Genomic DNA, 21,263 nt, shown 5'->3' on the forward strand with positions numbered 1-21,263 from the left:
CCTCCAAAGGAAGTTGAGGTTCTGAGAACTAAAATGACTCATTTCTTTTATTTAATTATTGAACATCTCTAAACTTATACAAAATAGAGAATAGTATAATGAACCCCCATGTTACCTGTTACCCAACTTCAACACGAGCAATCTTGTTTCATCTAAACGCACCTTACTTCCCCTCCCTCTCCACCAAATATTTTGAAATAAATACTGTTGTTTTATATGTAAGTACTTCAGTTAAAATGACTTTTTCATGGACACAGAGATAGCTATTGAGAGAGCCAGAACTTGATCTAGGGTAGTGTCAGTATTGTACAGACAACTTAGCCCTTGTTTGTAGTTCAACATTGGGCATGACCATACAGCATGTGTCATGAAATAGTGACACTGATGTTCACAGGCCACACATTGTTTTAAAAAACTCCTAGTTTTAATTTATTGAACAAGTGATCTTAGTAGAATAGTAAAGGAACATTATTCCCCAATCTTATTACCCTACAATGTCAGTTATTTTCATTGATTTATAGTGGAACTTTTATAGTTCTAACATGTATCTCATCTATCCATGTGAACATTTTTAGTATAGGTTATATTACCAAGTGCTTGTTTTCTTTTTCTAGTGTTAATTTCTTCTAGTTCTTTAAGGAAAAAAGAAAACCCACGACAAACGCAAGTTTGTTTCCCAAACTGGGAAACTTGCTTGCTAATCATTGTCTAAAGTTTACTGTTGATGGGGAAAAGGTTGTCAATACATAGGGATAAATGCTAAAGTTAATTGATAGTTTGTTTCTGATATCATGAGGATAAAACTGTCTTTTCTTTTGGAAATTTTACCTGGAGAATAGGTTCACATTCCTTAAAAGATTTTTGTGTGTTTGCAGTCTGAAACATCTACTTGGTGATAAAGGATTCTTCTTTCTTTCTCTGGATTGAACCTAAATTTCAGTTTGTGGATGAGAGCAAGGAAAGTGCTACTGAGAAGTGTTCTTACTAGTGAAAAAAGAAGGGATAGAAAATATTTAGTCTATAATTTGTACTGGTTAAAATATTTGCAATATGTTATCTTGCAACTATATATGGTACATTTGAAATATTACTTCTTGTTTTATTGAACTATTTTGTAAAATGCTGTGTTCTTATTTTTTCCCTTAGGGAATAATATTCAAATAAATAATACTTGTAATTAAGGTAAGCGTGTATCCTTGTTTTAATAGGCATCAAGCATGATGGAACCATGTGTGATACCTGCCGCCAGCAACCAATCATTGGCATTCGATGGAAATGTGCGGAGTGTACAAATTATGATTTGTGCACAGTTTGTTATCATGGAGATAAACATCATTTAAGGCATCGCTTTTATAGAATTACTACACCAGGAAGTGAGCGGTATGGCAATCCATTTTTTTTTTCAATTGCAATTCCTTGTTTCTATTGAATTTTTTATACCATTCAGCGTTAAAAATAGGATCAGGAAATAGCTTCTGACAGCTGGTTTCGTCAAGAAGTAGCAATTACCAGGCTAGATGTGGACCAGGCCTACCACATAGCGAGAAAAGAGCTCTGTGAAGATAGAGATACATGTATTTTTCCAGGATAATCTGAGCTGTTCTTTCTCTAGTGTGGAGACTTGGCACTGCTCAGTGTTTGGAAATGAAAGGGTGGCCCAAAGGAGGCTGATTGTTTTCTCTGTATGCATTCTATCTTGTGAACACTAGAGCCCATTTATTGAATCAAGAGACATTTATTAAGACTACAGAGCATTAAGACTATACTTGTGTAAATTTGAAGATTAATAAGACGTTATTCTTAAGGAGTTTACGAATTAAGGTATTATTTGATTAACAGTGATTATCATGTGATGTTTCAGACTGTATTTAGTGATGCATATTAAGTGTCTTAGGAGCAAAGAGAGAAGGGTGTTAATTGTGAATGGGTGCAGAGTGTCAGGTGATTGAGTATTCTCATGTAGCTATGACTAATGCATAGGAGCAAGAATCAAGTCAGTGACAAGGAGGCAGCAGGAGTAATAGGAAAATGGATTTTTGTGTCAGACTGTCCTGGTTCAGATCCTGGTCCTGCCATTTATTAAGTGAGTAACTTTCAACAGATTATTTATTTTTGTCTTCTGCTTACAATTTTTAAAGTTAGGGTGTAGTAAAGATATTCTGAAAATGAACAGAATAATGAGATAAAAGCAGAGCAGAAGAAAAAACCCCAAATCTTTTTGATTTTTAGGAATGAGAAGGATGTAGAAGAATAAGGGATAGAAGGCCTTGGAAAACCATGCTTGTCTAGATAGTTGAGTATAGCATTTTTTCAAGGTCTGTCGTCTCTTGTAGGTATACACTACTTTAGAGACAGTTTAGTGTAGGTCAAATCCAGGCCACAGATGTATTTTACTTGACTTACACAGTGATCTAAATTTTTGAACAATTGCTAACCTTTTAAAATCGGGTGATTTCACAGAAAAATCAGGTTTATGAATTCTAACCCTATTCTGTTCCCCCACGCTCCAGAGACTGTCAACACAGGTTCTGCATTTTTTCCTGGCAGCAGTTGGCTCAAGCACAGGAACACCTGTACCCTTTAGACAAATCATACTCTGGAGTTCACCAAAGTCCCTACCACTCCCTATTGTTTTCCCCAGCCTGAGGTCAAGTGCCATTTGCCATTTGTCATTGCTGTGGTGCTGTCTTTCTTAGGCCCTCATTTGTAGTACTTGCCTGACAGTTGTAGGGTTTTGAATTTACCATCTCTAAAGTATTGAAGAGTGTGGTGATACCCTGAAGTGGTTAGACTGGATTCATGTGTTGATTCCATTCCAATTTAACTTTTGTGACCTTGGGCAAATTACTTAGCTCTTTGGGACTTAGTTTCCTCATTGGTAAAATGAATAATAATACCTTCATCTTAGGGACTGTAACAGACTTTATACCTCTGTAAGTGCTTTTATGTATAGGAAAAGCTAAGTAAATATTAGCCGTTATTATTATTATTCCAACTACTAATGTCTTCATCATCATAACCTGTGTAACGTGGAAAGTGTTCCTGTACCGTGCTGTTATGGTATTAACCAGAACAAAGAAAAATCTTTTATATTTTCAGAATAACCTTTTTTATAATCTTATTTTAAAAAATAAACTGCTGTTACCTATTTTTATATAAATTTGAAAGTAAATACTTTTTTTAGGGTTCTGTTAGAGTCTCGTAGAAAATCTAAGAAGATTACAGCCAGAGGGATCTTTGCAGGTGCCAGAGTGGTACGAGGAGTGGACTGGCAGTGGGAAGATCAGGATGGAGGAAATGGACGTAGGGGAAAGGTAAAAATTGTTTTTGATTCATCATGTTATTCTAGAATATTGTATATTCAGTAGATTTTATAACTACTGTAGTTGAATTTCTTGGCCCATTTTTTTAATGCCAATAACAGTTTCTTAAGTTTTCATTTTTTTCCCCCGGAAGAAAAAAGATTGTTCCTGCTCTGTTGTACATATTGGCGTTCCGTGAGAAGGTTGTAGGGTAGATTTTACCTTTCCACTTTTAGGCTTCATGTGGCCGTTTTGTTGCCCAGAATGCCTTTCTGAACATCCTGTTTGGGCTAGTCCTCCCTAAGCGGTATCTCATGCTCTTTATTTTCTTGTTATTAAAACCTCATTTGAATGTACTTGTTTTATATTCCATTCCCCCAAAGGTCTGTTTCTGAGGGGTAATAGGCAGCTACTTTGTTATTCAGTCCACTTAACTCCTTACCCTTCTCAGGAGGCGTGTAGAGCTGTCTAGGGGTCAGTTATAGCAGTTATTCTGAAGGGAATTTTGTACAGCCTCTTTAACGGGCTGGGGTAGCCAGAGATATTAGGGTGAATGGGTTGTTGGTTTTACTTATTTGGATTTCATGTTGCTTTTGCTGATGATGCATTCGTTGATTCAGTCAGTCACGTGTTAAATGTGTATTCTCTGTGTTTTGCGAGATGTATTGAAATGAACAGCATTTCACGTTTGAGATTTTGAAGTCAATTAATATCAGTTCTGTTACCTTCTTTAAAATATTGTTTTTAGCATTAAGGAATGATGATTTTAGAGTCTCTGTCATTTGAGGAACTCTTCCTAGGAACTCGAAAGCCTCTTTTGTACAACTTGGTGCTATATAGATTCTTTTGAATTTGAGATTTTTAAACATTTTGTCAAATAGATGTTTTCTAAATTCAGAGTATTGTTATATTGATTTAATTTCAAGTAATAAGGTCTAATTTTAACGTTTGGAAGTCGGACAGAAATATTTTGGCCTATATGTTTTAAGTACTTTGATTTTTATTAAGGAAGCAATTTTTTTTTAATTTAGTAAATATTTATTGAACACTTAGGTGAAGGATTCTGTTCCAAGCATGAGGGTTATGGGAATAAACAAAAGAGGCAAAATTCCTCCTCTTCTGAAACCTATATTCTAATTTGGGGAGATGGACAACCAGAAGTATAAATCTAAATTCTGTGACTATAGTGTGGCCTGTTGACCAGCAGCATTGGTGTCACCTGAAAGCTTGTTAGAAGTATAATAGGTAATAGGTCCCTTTCCTCCTAGACTTTCTAAATTAGGATCTTCATTTTTTTTTTTTTTTTTTTTTTGCGATATGCGGGCCTCTCACTGTTGTGGTCTTTCTCGTTGTGGAGCACAGGCTCCGGACGCACAGGCCCAGCGGCCATGGCTCATGGGCCTAGCCGCTCCGCGGCATGTGGGATCTTCCCGGACTGGGGCAGGAACCCGTGTCCCCTGCATCGGCGGGCGGACTCTCAACCACCACGCCACCAGGGAAGCCCCAGGATCTTCATTTTAACAAGAGCCCTAAGTCATTCAGATGCACATTAAAGTTTGAGAAGCACATTTCTAAAAAGAAAAATAGACCAGTGTGAATTTGGGAAAGGCACCACCTCTGGATGGATGGAGTGATGTGGGGACATGCTTGGCAAGCCAGTGGTAGAGAAAAGGTACCCTTTTGAGCGTGGACACAGGAACAGCCTTGTCCCCGTGCATAAGGTCTTGGTAAGTGGAGCTCAGGCTGGAGGTCAGCCTCTATTCTCCTCCTTGGCAAGGCCCTTTGTGCAGTTAACAACTTCTGTAATCATAGCAATACTGTGTTACATAGGATGTATAAAATGTATGTTAAAGCTTAAAGAATAGTAATAAAATTTTAAAAAGCAAACTTTTTTTCCTACTCTACAGATTAAAAAATAGAATGTTATGAATACCTTTAAAAGTCTTCTGTTTACCCTTTCCCAATTGCAAGCCCTGCAACAACTCCTTAGTGAGTCCTGGGAAACACAGGGATCAGCACGGTCAGGACATCAGGCAAGGCAGAAGTATGGGCCAAGTGCAGGACACTGGACAGGAATATGGTCAGAGGACATGAGTTACTATGCATGTTTTGCTTCTAAGCTTACCATGATCCACCTCAAAGTTTTAGGAGTGGGTCAAAGCGGAATATTCTGTGGGGTAAGATGAGAGACCTCAGTTGATTTAGGTGGCAGAGAATGGGGGGTGGAGGGGAGAGTGGGAACCTCATCATTACATAGTCCAACAAGCCAAGTACAGTGGAGAATTTGGGTCAGGCTCACTCAGGCAGTGTGACCTTAGGTTGATAAAATGGTGCAATGGCAGTGGGCATCTGGGTGATAAGAGCCTTCAGCATGTCTGGCCTGTGAATCACATGGCTACAGTTCAGACAGATGGCCCTTGATGCCTGGTACCCAGCAGTCATCCTGGCAGCTCCCTTTGATGATGCCCTTGCCTCTTTCCTGGCTGGATCCCATGTTTTCTTTTTTTTTTTTTTTTAAGCATTTAAAAAAAATTTTATTTATTTATTTTTGGCTGCATTGGGTCTTCGTTGTTGCATGCGCACTTTCTCTAGTTGTGGCAAGTGGGGGCTACTCTTCGTTGTGGTGCACAGGCTTCTCATTGTGGTGGCTTCTCTTGTTGTGGAGCTCGGGCTCTAGGCACATGGGCTTCAGTAGTTGTGGCACACGGGCTTAGTAGTTGTGGCACACAGGCTCAGTAGTTGTGGGTCATGGGCTCTAGAGCACAGGCTCAGTAGTTGTGGTGCACGGGCTTAGTTGCTCCACGGCATGTAGGATCTTCCTGGACCAGGGCTGAAACCCGTGTCCCCTGCATTGGCAGGCGGATTCTTAACCACTGTGCCACCAGGGAAACCCAGATCCCATGTTTTCTGTATCCCATTACATCATCTTACTTAGCTTACTCTTTCCTTTGGTGGTGTACACGTTCTAGTAATGTCTTTTGCAAGAGTGCACAAGAAGTAAATTTTTTAATACTTTCATTCTAAAATTGTTTTTAACTTTATATTCTTCCTCACGCTTAATTTTATGGTCAGAGGGTTGGAAAAAATTTTTTTTCATCAGCTTTTCAAAAGCAGTTGCAGCTAAAGTCTGAAGCCACATAAATGGAACTTTCTGGATTTTTGTTATATTGGCACTTCTTAGGGGGATGAAAAGTAGGCATTCTTGAAGCTTTGAGTCATCAGTATTACATTTTTGGTTTATTATGACTTAATACTTGTTACATTTTAAGAACAAAATGAAAAGTAAATGAAACCATCTTACACATGTGACTCTAAGTGAGGGAACTTAATATAATAGGAAGTCTTAAACATTATTTAAGCACATGTTTGAGATGAAATGTAATTTTTGTCTGACTCTTTTTGACCATGTGTGTGAATGAAGAAAGTTTTTAAGCCTTCCTGTGCTGGCCAGTCTTCATTGCTGGCTGCTCTGTCCCAATCCTCTTTCCTTATCTTTTTTTTCCCTTGAGGGTTCAAGATTCCCACCCCATTCTCATCACTACATGTTCTCAACAATACGGCTAGTATGAGCCATATTGAGGGGTGTAAACCAACCTAGGCTGACGTTGTAATACTGATACAATCTATGGCCTACCATGTGCCAACATGTACCATGGTTTTTTGCTTTGCACCATGGCTTTGGCAAGCATGATGTAAGGTCATCATGGAAGTGTGTAGTGTATTCTTAACTACCTAAGTTAGTATTTCAAGACTGTTTTCATTTTGCAAATGCTTTCGAATATATGTTGATTATTTCATACAGGTACGCTAGATATATTTTCTTCTTTTTAAAAAACTTTATTATGGAGAATTTCAAACATACACCAGAATAGAAAGAATAGTATAACAAATTCCCATGCACCCAACATCCAACTTCAAAAATTATCAACATTTTAAAAAATGCCATTTATTTGTTGAAGAAATCAAGGTTCTTTGGATTTGGCTGATTGATTCTTTATGATGTTCTTGAACTTCTTCCCCTGAGCCTTGTATTCTTATAAACTAGGTGTTAGGTGTAGAGACATGATTAGATTCAGGTTCCGGTTCAGGTTTTTTTGTCAAGAGTACCTCATCAGTGGTGTGTGTACTTTCATTGCATCACATCAGGAGGCATATAAAGTTTGATTATCCTACTATTGGTGACGTTAAGATTGATCAGTGCAGGTATTGTCAGTTTGATCCTTTACAGAGTTTCTCAGCAACCTTTTACCTAATGGTTTTAGCAGCCATTCCGCACATATTTCTTAATCAGAATTGAAAGTATGAAATTAATGTAGTTATTTTCTTATGCCTTCCACTTTCCTCCTTGATTAACCAAATCATATTAACAAATGAAGGAATTTCATTTAGTGATTCAGAGCTTGAGTAATGAATTTGCTTATATCCCAAGTAATTTGAAATTTAGGATGAATTTGATTTAAAGTTTGTAGTCTTTGTTTTTTAGTTGGTCACATACTTTTTTGTCCCTCTCATAAAAACACAGTTATTTAATCTAGCATTGTATTTTTAAAAATGAATGAAATAGAACCTGACTATATTAGAATTAGAAGGGATTTTTTTTTGCTAAAAGTTGCATGTTTCACTTTAGAGTGTTAGAAACTCTTGCTTTGGAAGGTTATACAGTGGTTGTGAAAATCAGAAAGCAAAGCATGGCAGTGATGGACTCTGCATTCAGGATGGTAGTTACCTCTGTTGGAAGGCAGGAGGGTGGGATTGATGAGAGGCATGCAGGGGAATTGAAAAGTACTGGTAATATTCTTTTTCTTAGTCTGATGTTCATTTTGTTTTTTTATTATTCTTTAAAATTTACATATGATATATTTTTATAATGTATAATTCATTTTAAAATTAAAAAGAATAGGGACTCTCTGGCAGCCCAGTGGTTAAGACTCTACGCTCCCAGTGCAGGGGGTATGGGTTTGATCCCTGGTCGGGGAACTAAGATCCTGCATGCTACACCGTTCGGCCTTTAAAAAAAAAAAAAAAATTAAAGAGAATAGATAGACTCATTTACTAACAATTTGAAATGTTGCTCAAATATTTGATTAAATTTTAAGCATAAGAACTTTTTATCTCTACAAAAGCACCATAAAATACATAGCTTGCAAAACTATTTCTTTAGTACAGGGTGAAAATGAAATGGTCATTATGTATCTTATTTGAAATAGTCTGTTTTTAAGGGCATGCCTTAAAAATTACATTTAACATCAGCCTGGCATTCTAAGTAACTATGTAGCGTGGTTGATTATAAGTGTCAGGGTGGAGAAGAGTAATGAATTGCGCATGTGCGACTTCCCATACTGAGCTGTAGACTGGTTCACTTGAGAATACCCAAGTTTAGTGCTCGTTGTGCGTCAGTTTTGTGTAGTTGATTCTTGGTCCTTAAGCAATAGCAACTCCAGTATTCTTTTTTTTTTTTTTTAAGTATTAAACGCTCTTACTAATCAGCCTGCTGGTGTGTGGGGCCTAGAGATTGTGTCTGGGTCTCCACTGCAGTCACAGTGTTTCAGCTTAGAAGGCCTGCTTTTTGGGGCAACTGAGGGGTGCTGCTGGAGGAGCCAAGTCACTCAAGTCTTCTTTAAACTTGGCCTTTGAGCCTCATGCTTATCAGCGTTTAGCTGACCAGAGAGTGGGTTTACCTTGAATTTTTCAGGGTATTTGGTCAAAGATTTTAAATTTTGTATCAAAGAATAGGTTTAAAAGAATAGTTAGAGGGAATCCTTTAAGAGTGAAGATTTTAAATTTTGTATTGAATTATGTATTTTCTGATAATCCGTCACTGTAATAATCACTAAGCTTCTGTATTTACAATTTCTACAGTGGTTTTAGAAATTAGCTTATAATATTCTGGAAAACTGTATTATTCAGTTATATGTTAGAAGTGACATATATTTGGTAAATAAGTATTTTTCATGATCCTGTTACACAGGATTGTAGCTGAAATATTTTTAAAGATTTAAATATAATTAAAAGAACCAACCTCTCCTCTCCTCTTTCAAAATTTTTTTTTTCCTCAAAAATTTCCCTTAGGTAACAGAAATCCAAGACTGGAGTGCATCAAGCCCACATAGTGCGGCCTATGTTCTCTGGGACAATGGTGCTAAGAACCTTTACAGAGTTGGCTTTGAGGGCATGGTAAGTGTAAGAACCACAAAAGCTGAAAATATTGGACGGGTGAAAGAAGGGAAGTAAAAATAGCCCTTATTGTATTCTTCCATTTTTTCTTTTGTCATCTCCTTTTGTCAGAATACAGCCATCTGAATCATGAGTATGCAATTGGAGGGAACATCTGTAAAGTGAGAATTTAATACAATAGGTGTTAAAATTATTTTTTACGAGTTTTTTCCTCTGTATTTTTATTTTTATTTATTTTTATTATTATTATTTTTTGCGGTACGCGGGCCTCTCACTGTTGTGGCTTCTCTCGTCGCGGGGCACAGGCTCCGGACGTGCAGGCTCAGCGGCCATGGCTCACGGGCCAGCTGCTCCGCGGCATGTGGGATCTTCCCGGACCGGGGCACGAACCCATGTCCCCTGCATAGGCAGGCGGGCTCTCAACCACTGCGCCACCAGGGAAGCCCTCCTCTGTATTTTTAAAGTGTAGTGTTGATGATTGAAAATGACTGACCTGGAAGCACTTTGAATTACTTAAGTGCTTAAGGAGCATAATGGTAGTTTTTATTCAATGGATTGTCCTATATTTCTGCATGTCATGGATCATTATTCAAATGTTGACCTCAGCTATTTAATTTATAGAGTGTAATTAAATATTATATTAATGCTAAGATATTAATGCCTTTTATATCCTTTCCACCTTGAATACATTTTTCATTCAAAGAATTCTAAAATTTCATTTTTTTTTCCAACTCTTATGCTCATTAGGAGGGGAAAAAATATCCCACTGTCCCTTTGCCTTAATCTATTCCTTTTATACATAAAAGCGAGCCTTGTGAATCTAGACAGGTAGTTTACTCGCCACCTTTTACAGTTGTATACAGCATTGGTCATTAGTTTTTCATTATTATCTTCATGCCTCTCCCTGTTTTTAAATTGGGAATTTTTGTAGAATTCCAACTGATTATTAACTTGCTTCAAATGAAGCTTTACATGCTGTGTGTGCTCAGGTACTTATTGAGTAGTATACATACAGATTGATCCCATTCTTTTTTGATGGCTGAGTAGTATTCCATTATATGGTTATGCCATTGTTTATATAATGAGATTTCTGTTGATGGGTATCTGGGTTTTTTTTTTGTTTTTTTCATTGTTGCAAGCAGTGTTTCAGTAAGCATCCTTGTGCATATGTCTTTATACATTTATGGGTATATTTCCTTAAGATAGATTCCTAGAAGTGGAACCACTGGGTTAAAGTATCATATTAAAACTGCTTGACCCATGTCTCCTTGGCTAGGATTGAACTAAATGTGAGCTATAGTGGCAAAGGAGGCTGTAAAAGAGAGTTGGGTTGGGGTGTGTTTGTGTGTGTATGTGTCTGTATAAAGGAGCTCCTTTCCTTAATATAGTATGTATGTACTGATCACTTTATACATGTATATGGTACTGTTAGGCACTTTTAGGTAATCTGTTTCTGAATTTTCAGTCACCCTCAAGGTTGCTCTTCTAAGTTCACATTTCCTGTACTTTTCATTATACCACAACTGCCTCCCCATTCAAATACTTAAATACTTTCTTATAAAAGCTAAGTGGGAAGGAACTTGAGTTAACGAAGTTATGGTAAAGTAAGGACTAAAAGTGATATAAATAGGAAATTAACTGGACAAGGAATCAAAAGACTGGATTTGGTTTTTTCCTTTTCTACTTTCTGACTATTTAGTTTTGGCTGATTTCCTTTATACAATACCTGCCTTGTATATCTCATAAAATTGATTAGAAAGATCAAATGAGTTGAGCTCTTTTTTGGTAAAAATATCTTTAAAATGGAATATGTTATGTACTTCTGAAATACGAGATTTTTGTTTTAGTTCTTTTTTTCCAGCATGTGTTTTTGAAAGTATGATAATGGTAAAGATCCAGGCATTTTAATGTTGAAGTTTAAAAGAAATCTTAAAGTATGACCTATCTGAAGGTCAAGTTTATAGTTTTTGATGGGTGTTTTTGAAAGCAATGTTTAGTGTGACTGTTAACCGAGAGCTACTCTTCATTTCTGCTGAGGATATGTTCTAAATGAACATTTTTGCGTATTTTAGGTTTTAAGCTGTAGTTGAAGTTTTCAAGGGTGATTTTTCTGCTTTCTTTTCTTTTTCTTAGTCTGACCTGAAGTGTGTCCAGGATGCCAAAGGAGGTTCTTTCTACAGAGATCATTGTCCTGTGCTAGGTGAGTTAACAGGCTAGAGAAAATTTCTAAATAATGGGTCAGAGTTCATGGAATCGGAAAAGTGTTTAAATTGGGCTTTAAAAAAATTAGTTACCATTAAAGCTTTTTAAAGACATACTCTTTTGGTTTTATTTTGTTTTAAAGCATTTGTTCTTTTTAATTTATTTAAACTCTGAAAGAATTGTCATGACTTGATAATTGATATACCATTTATATGGCATACTATATTTGAAACTTTTGTCTTTTAACCATAAACTTATATTGTTGAAAAATTTTGGGTTATATGATCAATGTTATATCTCTTATACTACGGAGAATAGGACCTAACAATTTAATGCTTATAAATTCCTTAGAATTTCTGTAAAATTTCTTTGAAAATATAAGAACAGCTCTAAGATTAAGGTCATATGATAAATATAATTTCATGTATCATTAAAATAAAAAAAGAACAAGAAAACCAAAACTAGTTTCATTTTATAGATTCTTCATTGTTGGCAAGATGAATATTTACCACATTCTTCTGATTAAACCTTTAGTCTCTGAATGCTTTCCTTTCTCATGTGAACGCTCTGTTCCTCTTTCCAAATCATTTGATTTGCCTTATTGCCCCAAAACGCTGTTCTCTTCCAGCATACCTAATTTTTTTAAAAAGGAGAATGTAGAAGAAAATCTTACGGTTTTGAGGAGATCATCTCTTTCTCTTGCTTTCAGAAACTTTGTTTTGTATCTGGGTTTTACAAGGAAAGTGTAGAATCAGCATACCCATTTCAGATCCCTCAGCATAATGTTTTATGATCATGAATCCTTTATCCCATAAGTAGTTTTGAAAATAATCTCAGAAATGGGCTTTGAAATATTTGAAAATGCTCTTTAGGCAAAAATCACAAGAACTATTTGGTAACTAATAACAGTAAGCACTTCAGAGGAAAAAAAATTCCAGGGTTCTCTTTCATATACTTTAGTTAGTTATGTTGGCTCTTCAGCAAGTCATCCAGGCAGAAAGGTGAATATTGTCAATGCTCAGAACTTTGTGTTCTGATAGATGGTTGCCTAGTCTTCTGTAGATTCTGCCCCTGTTCAGTCATTGTTGTAAATCATTACATTATTTCTGGTTTTGAGTCTGTTTTCTTTTCTTTCTTTTTTTAAAGCTCTCTAATTCTAGAATTTGATACTCACAGTATATTCTCAAAACATTTTAAGATTAGATAGTAACTAAAACTCAAATATCTTGGGCTTTTTCTTATTTAAAACAGTGCAGTTGCCTGTCGTTGCTGTGATTTTCCGTTTCCTTTGTCAACTCCCTCTGCAATTATAGGTGAGCAGAATGGCAACAGGAATCCTGGTGGATTGCAGATTGGTGACCTGGTCAATATAGATCTTGACCTAGAAATTGTACAGTCTTTGCAGCACGGTCATGGAGGATGGACTGATGGCATGTTTGAGACTTTAACTACAACTGGAACTGTTTGTGGCATTGATGAAGATCATGACATTGTAGTACAGTATCCAAGTGGCAATAGGTTGGTTATATTTTTTAATTTTCAGTAATGGCAAATAAAGTTAGTATATAGAGGAAAGAGCCTTAAAGAAAGCAAATAATGTGATATAAAAAAACTTCTTACAGCTAACTCTTCAATAATAGATGAAAATCCGGAATACGTTGGTAAAGTGGAGGGAAACAAGTAAGAACAGTGTATGTGTGTGTGTGTGTGTGTATGTGTATATATTTATATGAATATATTTATGATTCAATGTTCTGTGCACTTTTTTTTTCCTTTAGGGGGCAGAATACATTGTATCAGTATTAGGTACAAGTATAGCTAAAAAGTTCTGTGTTCTGTTGGACTGCATCAGTCTACCCTGAATGAACGGGATAACAGTAAAACTCCTCTGGCCCATATCTCCAGCGTCATCTCATGGTAACACAGCTCTGCCTTGCCACAGACACCTGTGCACACACTAATGCTTATCAGCCACACAGCACTGCGTGTGTTTCCTCACTTCTGTAACCTTTGCACACACCACTCCTTCCATGCAGAATACCCTTTCCTCCTTGTCTCCCTCCTTCTCTGGATTAACTCCTTTGCCTCCTATAAATATTGAACTTTTATGCTTACTTCCTCTCTCCTTCCCCCCTCCCTGGTACATGCATACGCTATTTATCTGTTTAGGTCTCCTATTATCTACTAAAATGGTTATTTATTTGGTCTCTGGGTTTCGTGTTTCTTGGAGACTGGGCCTGTGCCTTTTATTTATTTGTCCCTAGGGGCCAAAATATATCCAGTTTACTAGTATGTTTACAGTATTTTAAAGAAACAATTCGGTAGTTAAATTGAATAGTTGTCAAAGCTTTATTACTGACATGTACATAAAGAAACTAACTCTCTGAGATTCTTTAGGGGAAGGATTATATATGAAATAAGAAAAATTAACATTAAGTTGCTAACCACATTATAGAATTAGCTCTAATTGTGTTTAAATCTTAAGGATACACATGATAATATCAAGAGATACACAAAAAGCATTTGCCAAAATCCAACATCCTTCATGATAAAAATACTAAATAAACTAGGAACAGAAGGGAACTTCTTCAGCTTGATAAAGGACATCGATGAAAAACCCACAGCTAACAGCGTACTCAGTGGGAAAGACTGAATGCTTTCTCCTTTAAGATCAGGAACAAAACAAGAATGTCTGCTCTCCTCACTTTTATTCCATATTTTCCTAGAGGGTCTAGCTGGGGCAATTAGGCAAGAAAAAGAAATAAGAGAAAGGAAGAAGTTAAACCCTCTGTGTTCACAGGTGACATGATCTTGTGTATAGAAAAATCTAAAGAATCCACAAAAAAAAACTGTTAGAACTAATAAATGAATTCAGCATAGTCACAGGATACAAGATCAATATAGAAAAATCAGGGCTTCCCTGGTGGCGCAGTGGTTGAGAGTCTGCCTGCCAGTGCAGGGGACACGGGTTCGTGCCCCAGTCCGGGAAGATCCCACATGCCGCGGAGCGGCTGGGCGCGTGAGCCATGGCCGCTGAACCTGCGCATCTGGAGCCTGTGCTCCGCAGCGGGAGAGGCCACAACAGTGAGAGGCCCGCGTACCAGAAAAAAAAAAAGAAAAAGAAAAATCAGTTGTATTTCTGTATACTAGCAATGAACAATCTGAAAATGAAATTAAAAAAACAATTCCATTTTCAATAGCATCACAAAGAATAAAATACTTAAGAATAAATTTAGCCCAATAAGTACAAGATTTGTATACCAAAAACTATATAACATTGTTGAAGGAAATTAAAGATGACCTAAATGGAAAGACGTTTCATGTTTATGCATCAGAAGATTTAATGTCGTTTAGATGGTGTATTAGTTTCCTAGGGTTGCCATAACAAATTACCGCAAACAGCAGCTTTACAACAGAAACTTATTCTTTCAAATTCTGGAGGCTAGAAGTCCAAAGTGAAGATGTTGGCAAGACTGTTTTCTTCTGGAGATCTGAGGGAGGATCTCTTCTGTGCCTCTCTCCTGGCTTCTGGTGGTTGTTGGCAGTCCTTGGCTTTCCTTGGCTTGTCGATGCATCACTCATTTCCCTGCCTCTGTCTTCACGTGGTCTTGTCCCCTGTGAGTCTCTGTGCCCCTCTGTTGTCACATGACCTTCTTTTTTTTCTTCTGGGTACATAGTTTATTTTCAAATTCATTCAAGTCAGTCTCTGATTAGTGAAGTTCAGACGGTTATAGGGAGATTATTTAATACCGAGAGCCACATCAACAGTCCTCCAGCCCGCTATTTTAGTTTCGTCAGGCCAACATTTGTACCTTAGCCATCTATAAGGAAAGAACCCTAAGGAGGCATAGAAGACAGTTAATTGAGCTCATGGAACTTCTAGAGTCTTTTACATAGACAATGATCAAAAGATGATTTTACATGACCTTATAAGGACACCAGTCATTGGATTTAGGGCCCATCCTAATCTGATATGACCTCATTTTAACTTGATTACATCTGCAAACACCCTGTTTCTAAATATGCTCACATTCAGAGGTGTTGGGGATAGCATTTCAGCATATCTTTTGGGGGGAATAATTCAACATTTAACATGTGACAGTATTCCTCAAACTAATCAACGGATTCAGTGCAATCCCTATCAAAATCCTTGCCTTTTTTTTTTTTTTTTGTACAGAAATTGGCAAACTGAACCTTAAATTCATACGGAAACTCAAGGGACCCAGAATAGCCAAAACAGCTTAAAAAATGAAGAACAAATTTGGAGGACTCACACTACCCAATTTGAAAATTTACCACAAAGCTATAGTAATCAAGACAGTCTATTATAAAAATAAGCATGTAGATTGATGGAGTAGAACTGAGTCCAGAAATAAGCCCTTGCATTTAAAGTCAGTTGATTTTTGACAGGGGTTCAGCACAGTTCAATGGGGAAAGAACAGTCTTTTCAACAAACGGTGCCGACAGTATTTACAGATATTCAGTCATTGTGGTGTACATCTAATTTAATGTTAATTAATTTAATGTTATATGTCAAGTATACAACAATCTAAAAAATAAAGCTACAATTACAAAGCAAAACAAATGGCCATAAAAAGGGATGGAGTACTGACATATGCTGCAACATAGATAAATCTTGAAAACATTATGTTGAGTGAAAGAAGCCAGTCACAAAAGGTCACATATTATCTGATTTTATTTATACAGAATGTCCATAATAAGAAAATCCATAGAAACAGAAAGTATATTACTGGTTGTTAGGGGCTGGGGAGAGAGGGGTGAATTCAGAACGACTGCTAATCGTTAAGGGGGTATCTTTTTGTGGTAATGAAAATGAAATTAGGTAGGGGTGGTTGGTTTATACAACTGAATATACTAAAACCACCGAATTACATGCTTTAAATGAGTGAATTGTATGATATGTGAGCTACATCTCAATAAAGCTCTTAATAAAAAAGAAGGAAAAAATCAACACAATTTAAGTTCAGAGTAGCATGTACTAGCATATTTTGTTTTAAATAGTATCTTGTTTGTTATTTGGAAATGTTAGGTTAACACAGATTAGGATTATTACTTGTAGAATTCTTCCTCCGTCAAAATTCTTTCTTGGGCAGTAGCGTTATTAGTAACATGACATTTGACTTCTAGAAAATAATCTTTTTTATTCTTTACTCAACACCAATTTATTAAATACTTACCCTGTATTAGGCCCTGTGATTAGTGTTAGAATTACAAAGACAAACAAGACATGGTCCTCTGCTTTGAAGGAGTTTCTCTATTAATTTGGATAGACAAAGTCAGAAATAGCTGTATTAAAATGTTTTAAGTAGTTATGATAGGTGAGTATTCAGGCTATTCTGAAGGTACAGAAGAAGAGTGGTCATTTCAGCTGGGCAAATCCGAGAAAACTTAAGCGAGCATATTACATTAAGTAAGGTTGAAAGATTTGGTTTTCACCTGGGCAAGGAAGCGCTGTAGGCAGAAGGAACAACTTGAGTAAATACTACTGTTCGGACACTACACAGGTTTGGTAGATTTTGGAACTTTGGGAGTGAGGTAAATAAAGGGCACCATGACTCATAAGACTGAAAAGAAAACTTTTTGTATTTGAGTTTTATTCTTAACTGATCAGAGGCACTTCTTTCTCTTTGTGGTTGTTTTAGAAAGAAAGTTTACATGGTTATAGGAATTTAGTAAGCAGGGTTTTGTGTGTTGTGACCTCTCAGAGCCTTTTATATGCTAAGGACCATTATAATAAGGAAAGGAGGGTATAATATGCCGTATTGTAAAAGTTTATTTGACTAGGGAAGCTTTTTTCCCTTGGAGTACCATATGGGACTAGGAGAAATGTGTTATACACTGTGGTACAACTTTTCGATGGGATATTAAGTAGTCAATAAAATGGTGGTTGTGCAGATGGTAACAGCATAGAAAAATGCTTATGTATAGGAAGGAAGAAATCCGAGTCCAAGTTTGTTTTGATACAGTGATTACAAGGATGTAAGATACCCATACATGGCAATTTAAAACTAGATAATATTTTTATCCATGAGATTGCAATGGTATGGGAAAATAGTGTACTCTTTGTAGAGCAGTTTGGCTCTATCAGAATTGTAAACAAATATATACTTTGATTAGGTGGTTCCTTTAAGAATCTCTAATGAAATACTGACCCCCATGTGCACAAAGTTGTACATACAGTGATGTTCTTTATAGTATTGTTCGTAATAATAGTGAAAATGTGGAATTACTTTAAATGATAGTCGATAGGAGAATCGCTAAGTACATTTGTGTATATCGATGCTATGGAATACTCTGTAGCCATTAAATCAAAATAAATAGATCTATATCTGTCACATTGAAAAATAAATGTTCCAAGATGCATCCTCTGAGAAAAAAGAAGTCACAGAATAACATATATACGTATATTATGATTCCATTTATGGAAAACAAAACAACTCTCTTATAACCATCACTCTGCATATTAATAGAAGATCTGCAGGGCTACTCAATGGAGTATTAACTGTGGTGTCTAGTGGGGTGGGGAATGGTGATCCAGGTGTGTTTGTGTGAAATGGAACTTTCACTTTTACTTTACATGTTTATGAAATGTTTTAATTTTTAACGAGTGTGTATTACTTGTTTTTTTGAGTGTGTTACTTTTTTAATAACAATTTTATAAGACATGCAAGTGCAAATAAATCTAGACAGGAGTGCTAGACAGAAGTGTATCATATTCGGGTGGTGAGATTATGGATAACTCTTTTCCCAAATCTGTATAATAAAATCATAAAAAGAAATACAAATCATTCAGGATGCAATTGTAAAGGATTGCTTTACACTCTTGATGAGTTATAAAGCTTTTTTCCCTGTAATGGTTAACTAAGAATTTGTGCTAAAATTAAGTAAAGTTACCCATGTTGAATTTTGGCTTTGATTTTTAGATGGACCTTCAATCCTGCTGTTCTCACTAAAGCGAACATTGTCCGAAGTGGGGATGCCGCTCAGGGTGCAGAAGGAGGCCCCTCACAGTTCCAAGTGGGTGATCTTGTACAAGTTTGTTATGACCTGGAAAGAATTAAACTTCTACAGAGAGGACATGGAGAATGGGCTGAAGCTATGCTCCCAGTAAGTACATATAAAATAATTTGGGACTAGGAAATATACCATGTTTATGTAGTTTTTAAAAGTTTTTAAAACTTTGATTTTTAGAAAGTAAATTAGCATAATCCTTTGAGAATTGTAATCTTCATTGGCAGCTTAACATATGTATACCTTTTATTTTCTAACTTATTTCAGTTAGATTAGCCTGGGAAGGTCCAAAGAAGAGCTATAGTTAATATTTTTTGATAGAGCTTTTAGTGGAGAATGTAATGTTGGCGTAAGGCAAAGAGGCTTCCTGATACTTCACCCCGGAATTAGAGCGACGTGCTCATCCAGTCACTAGCAGTGCTGGACCACCGCTGCTCTCCTCACTTGGGGCCATGCCTCTCTAAAACTTAAGACTGCAAGAGCAGCTCAGAACGCGTGCCTTCTGAGATAGCTTTGCTCCCAAAGAGCTACAGTTTAATTTTTTTTTTTTTTTTTTTCGCTGTACGCGGGCCTCTCACTGCTGCGGCCTCTCCCGCCGCGGAGCACAGGCTCCGGAAGCGCAGGCCCAGCGGCCATGGCCCACGGGCCCAGCCACTCCGCGGCATGTGGGATCCTCCCGGACCGGGGCACGAACCCGCATCCCCTGCATCGGCAGGCGGACTCTCAACCACTGCGCCACCAGGGAAGCCCTACAGTTTAATTTTTTATTTCAATACAATACATTTCATTCAATACATTTTTCATCAAATGTTCAGCAGTAACAAAATAATTTGTTTGTCCTGCCCTCTTTTCATTCATCTTTCTCTTTCTCCATCTTTTCCTTGCTTCTGTCCTCCTGTCTCTTTCCTTAGGTACTACCTGTTCCATCCTGCCGACTGCCCTTACTGCCTTGCCCTGTATCCCATTCCTTTCCACCTTGCTATATCCTCCTCTTCAGCTCTCCACTTTGCCCACTCCCTGCTCCTGTCTCATCCTGTTCCAAATCCTGTCTTCCCAAGTCCCGTCCCATTTAAGCACCTCCTTCCTGTCCCATGTATACCTCCCCTCCCACCCCCTTCATATGACATCCAGCCCACCCTGGTGTGTTGTCCAGTCTCCTGTCCTGGTCAACACCTTTTTCTCTTCCTGTCCAGCCCCAACTCCTGCCCCATTTGCCCTCTGCCCCCTCCTATCCTGTCCAGTCCCCCTTTCCTATCCTTCATGATGTCCTGTCCCTCCATCAGTCCATTCCTCCTTCCTGCCTTAGTCCTTCAGCAGATGTTTTAGCAGAAGCAGTGTGCCTGTTAGCCTTCAGGGATGTACTAGTGAACACAACAGAAAAAAAAAATCTCTGTTGTTGTGGTGCTTTCATTCAAAGACATTTCATAGTTTGCACATGGTGCTGACATTTTTTATTGCTTTAGTTAGGTATGAATAAGTGATAGTTGTATTTCAGGACTATATTTTAGAATCATTATTTTTCTCCAAAAAGTTGAGTTCTATATAATCCCTCTTTGTTTTGTTTGCTTTTGGTATTAAAGTTGGTTAAAAAAATGTATTAATATACTTCAGGCCTCACTATAGTGTGGTGTTACTTAAAATGTCATTTTTTGACGTATTTTATAGGAGCTGTATATACTATTTAAAATTATTTTATAGTCAAGATGTTTTTGTTTTTTCCCCTTATCAGTGACACCTTATAGCATCTTCCATCTGTTGAGTGCCCAGTTATACTGAGCACTGTGCTGAATGATGTATACGTACATATGCAGCACATACTATATATATGTTTACACGTATATACATAAACATACAAGCTTTATTTGTCTTAGGAATATTATAAGTAGGTGGTGGTATGACATCCTTATTTTAAATATGAGGAAATCAGAACTAAGATAATGAACTGGAATTTGAACCCAAATCTATATTACTTCAAAGCCTGTCTCCCATATTAAGCTGCTGTATAAGCAAAACCTCTAGGTAATTTCTGGAGGGCAGTACTGGGGTTCCAGTAGTGACGACGTAGATTTGAATCTTCTCAAATCCTCATGATAAAAACAGTCAACAACTAGATTAGTTAGCATAACCGAAAAAGCTACAAACATCTGTAACAAAGCCAGGTGATAGAATAGTCTTTTGAATCTTAAAATGTGAACAAGTAAAGATAAACCATTGACAGCTACAGGGTCTGCATCTGTGTGGCAGCAGAGAGAATTAATGGAGCATCAGGTGGACCTGAGAAGGAGGAAACTCCAGAATAGCTAATGAGTATTCATTGGTTAGTGTGGTAGATTAATGTGATAACAACAGCCGAACCTGGGAGGGCTCTTGTAGACTCCAGTTTGGGGTGAGAGCAATAAGTCCATGCTAAAGTCTGAAGGGACTGGAGTAGGCTGGGGCTATAAACTCTCCAAACCAACCAGCCAAATCTCCCTTCCAGGGCAGAGCCCTCCATTGAGGAGAAAGTGCTGGGAATAGAAGCCAGATTGAGTAGGGTGGAGACAGTAGGCACAA

The 21,263-nt window shown here is 37.1% G+C and overlaps 1 protein-coding gene across 2 annotated transcripts in view; it reads left to right on the forward strand.

Moving 5' to 3' along the window:
* Positions 1-21,263, forward strand: part of MIB1 (MIB E3 ubiquitin protein ligase 1) — a 116,598-nt gene that overhangs the window by 18,068 nt on the left and 77,267 nt on the right. For both annotated transcript variants that reach the window (XR_012325347.1, XM_033837613.2), the window contains exons 2-7: positions 1,209-1,380; positions 3,185-3,314; positions 9,372-9,476; positions 11,610-11,676; positions 12,992-13,196; positions 18,623-18,806. Coding sequence is in view for 1 of the 2 variants with exons in the window: in XM_033837613.2 (XP_033693504.1) it covers positions 1,209-1,380; positions 3,185-3,314; positions 9,372-9,476; positions 11,610-11,676; positions 12,992-13,196; positions 18,623-18,806 (863 nt within the window). In the remaining variant the exon portion in view is untranslated. The remainder of the gene's footprint in view (positions 1-1,208; positions 1,381-3,184; positions 3,315-9,371; positions 9,477-11,609; positions 11,677-12,991; positions 13,197-18,622; positions 18,807-21,263) is intronic.

The sequence above is a fragment of the Tursiops truncatus genome, chromosome 13 (genome assembly GCF_011762595.2).
Source record: "Tursiops truncatus isolate mTurTru1 chromosome 13, mTurTru1.mat.Y, whole genome shotgun sequence".
Taxonomy (NCBI): domain Eukaryota; kingdom Metazoa; phylum Chordata; class Mammalia; order Artiodactyla; family Delphinidae; genus Tursiops; species Tursiops truncatus.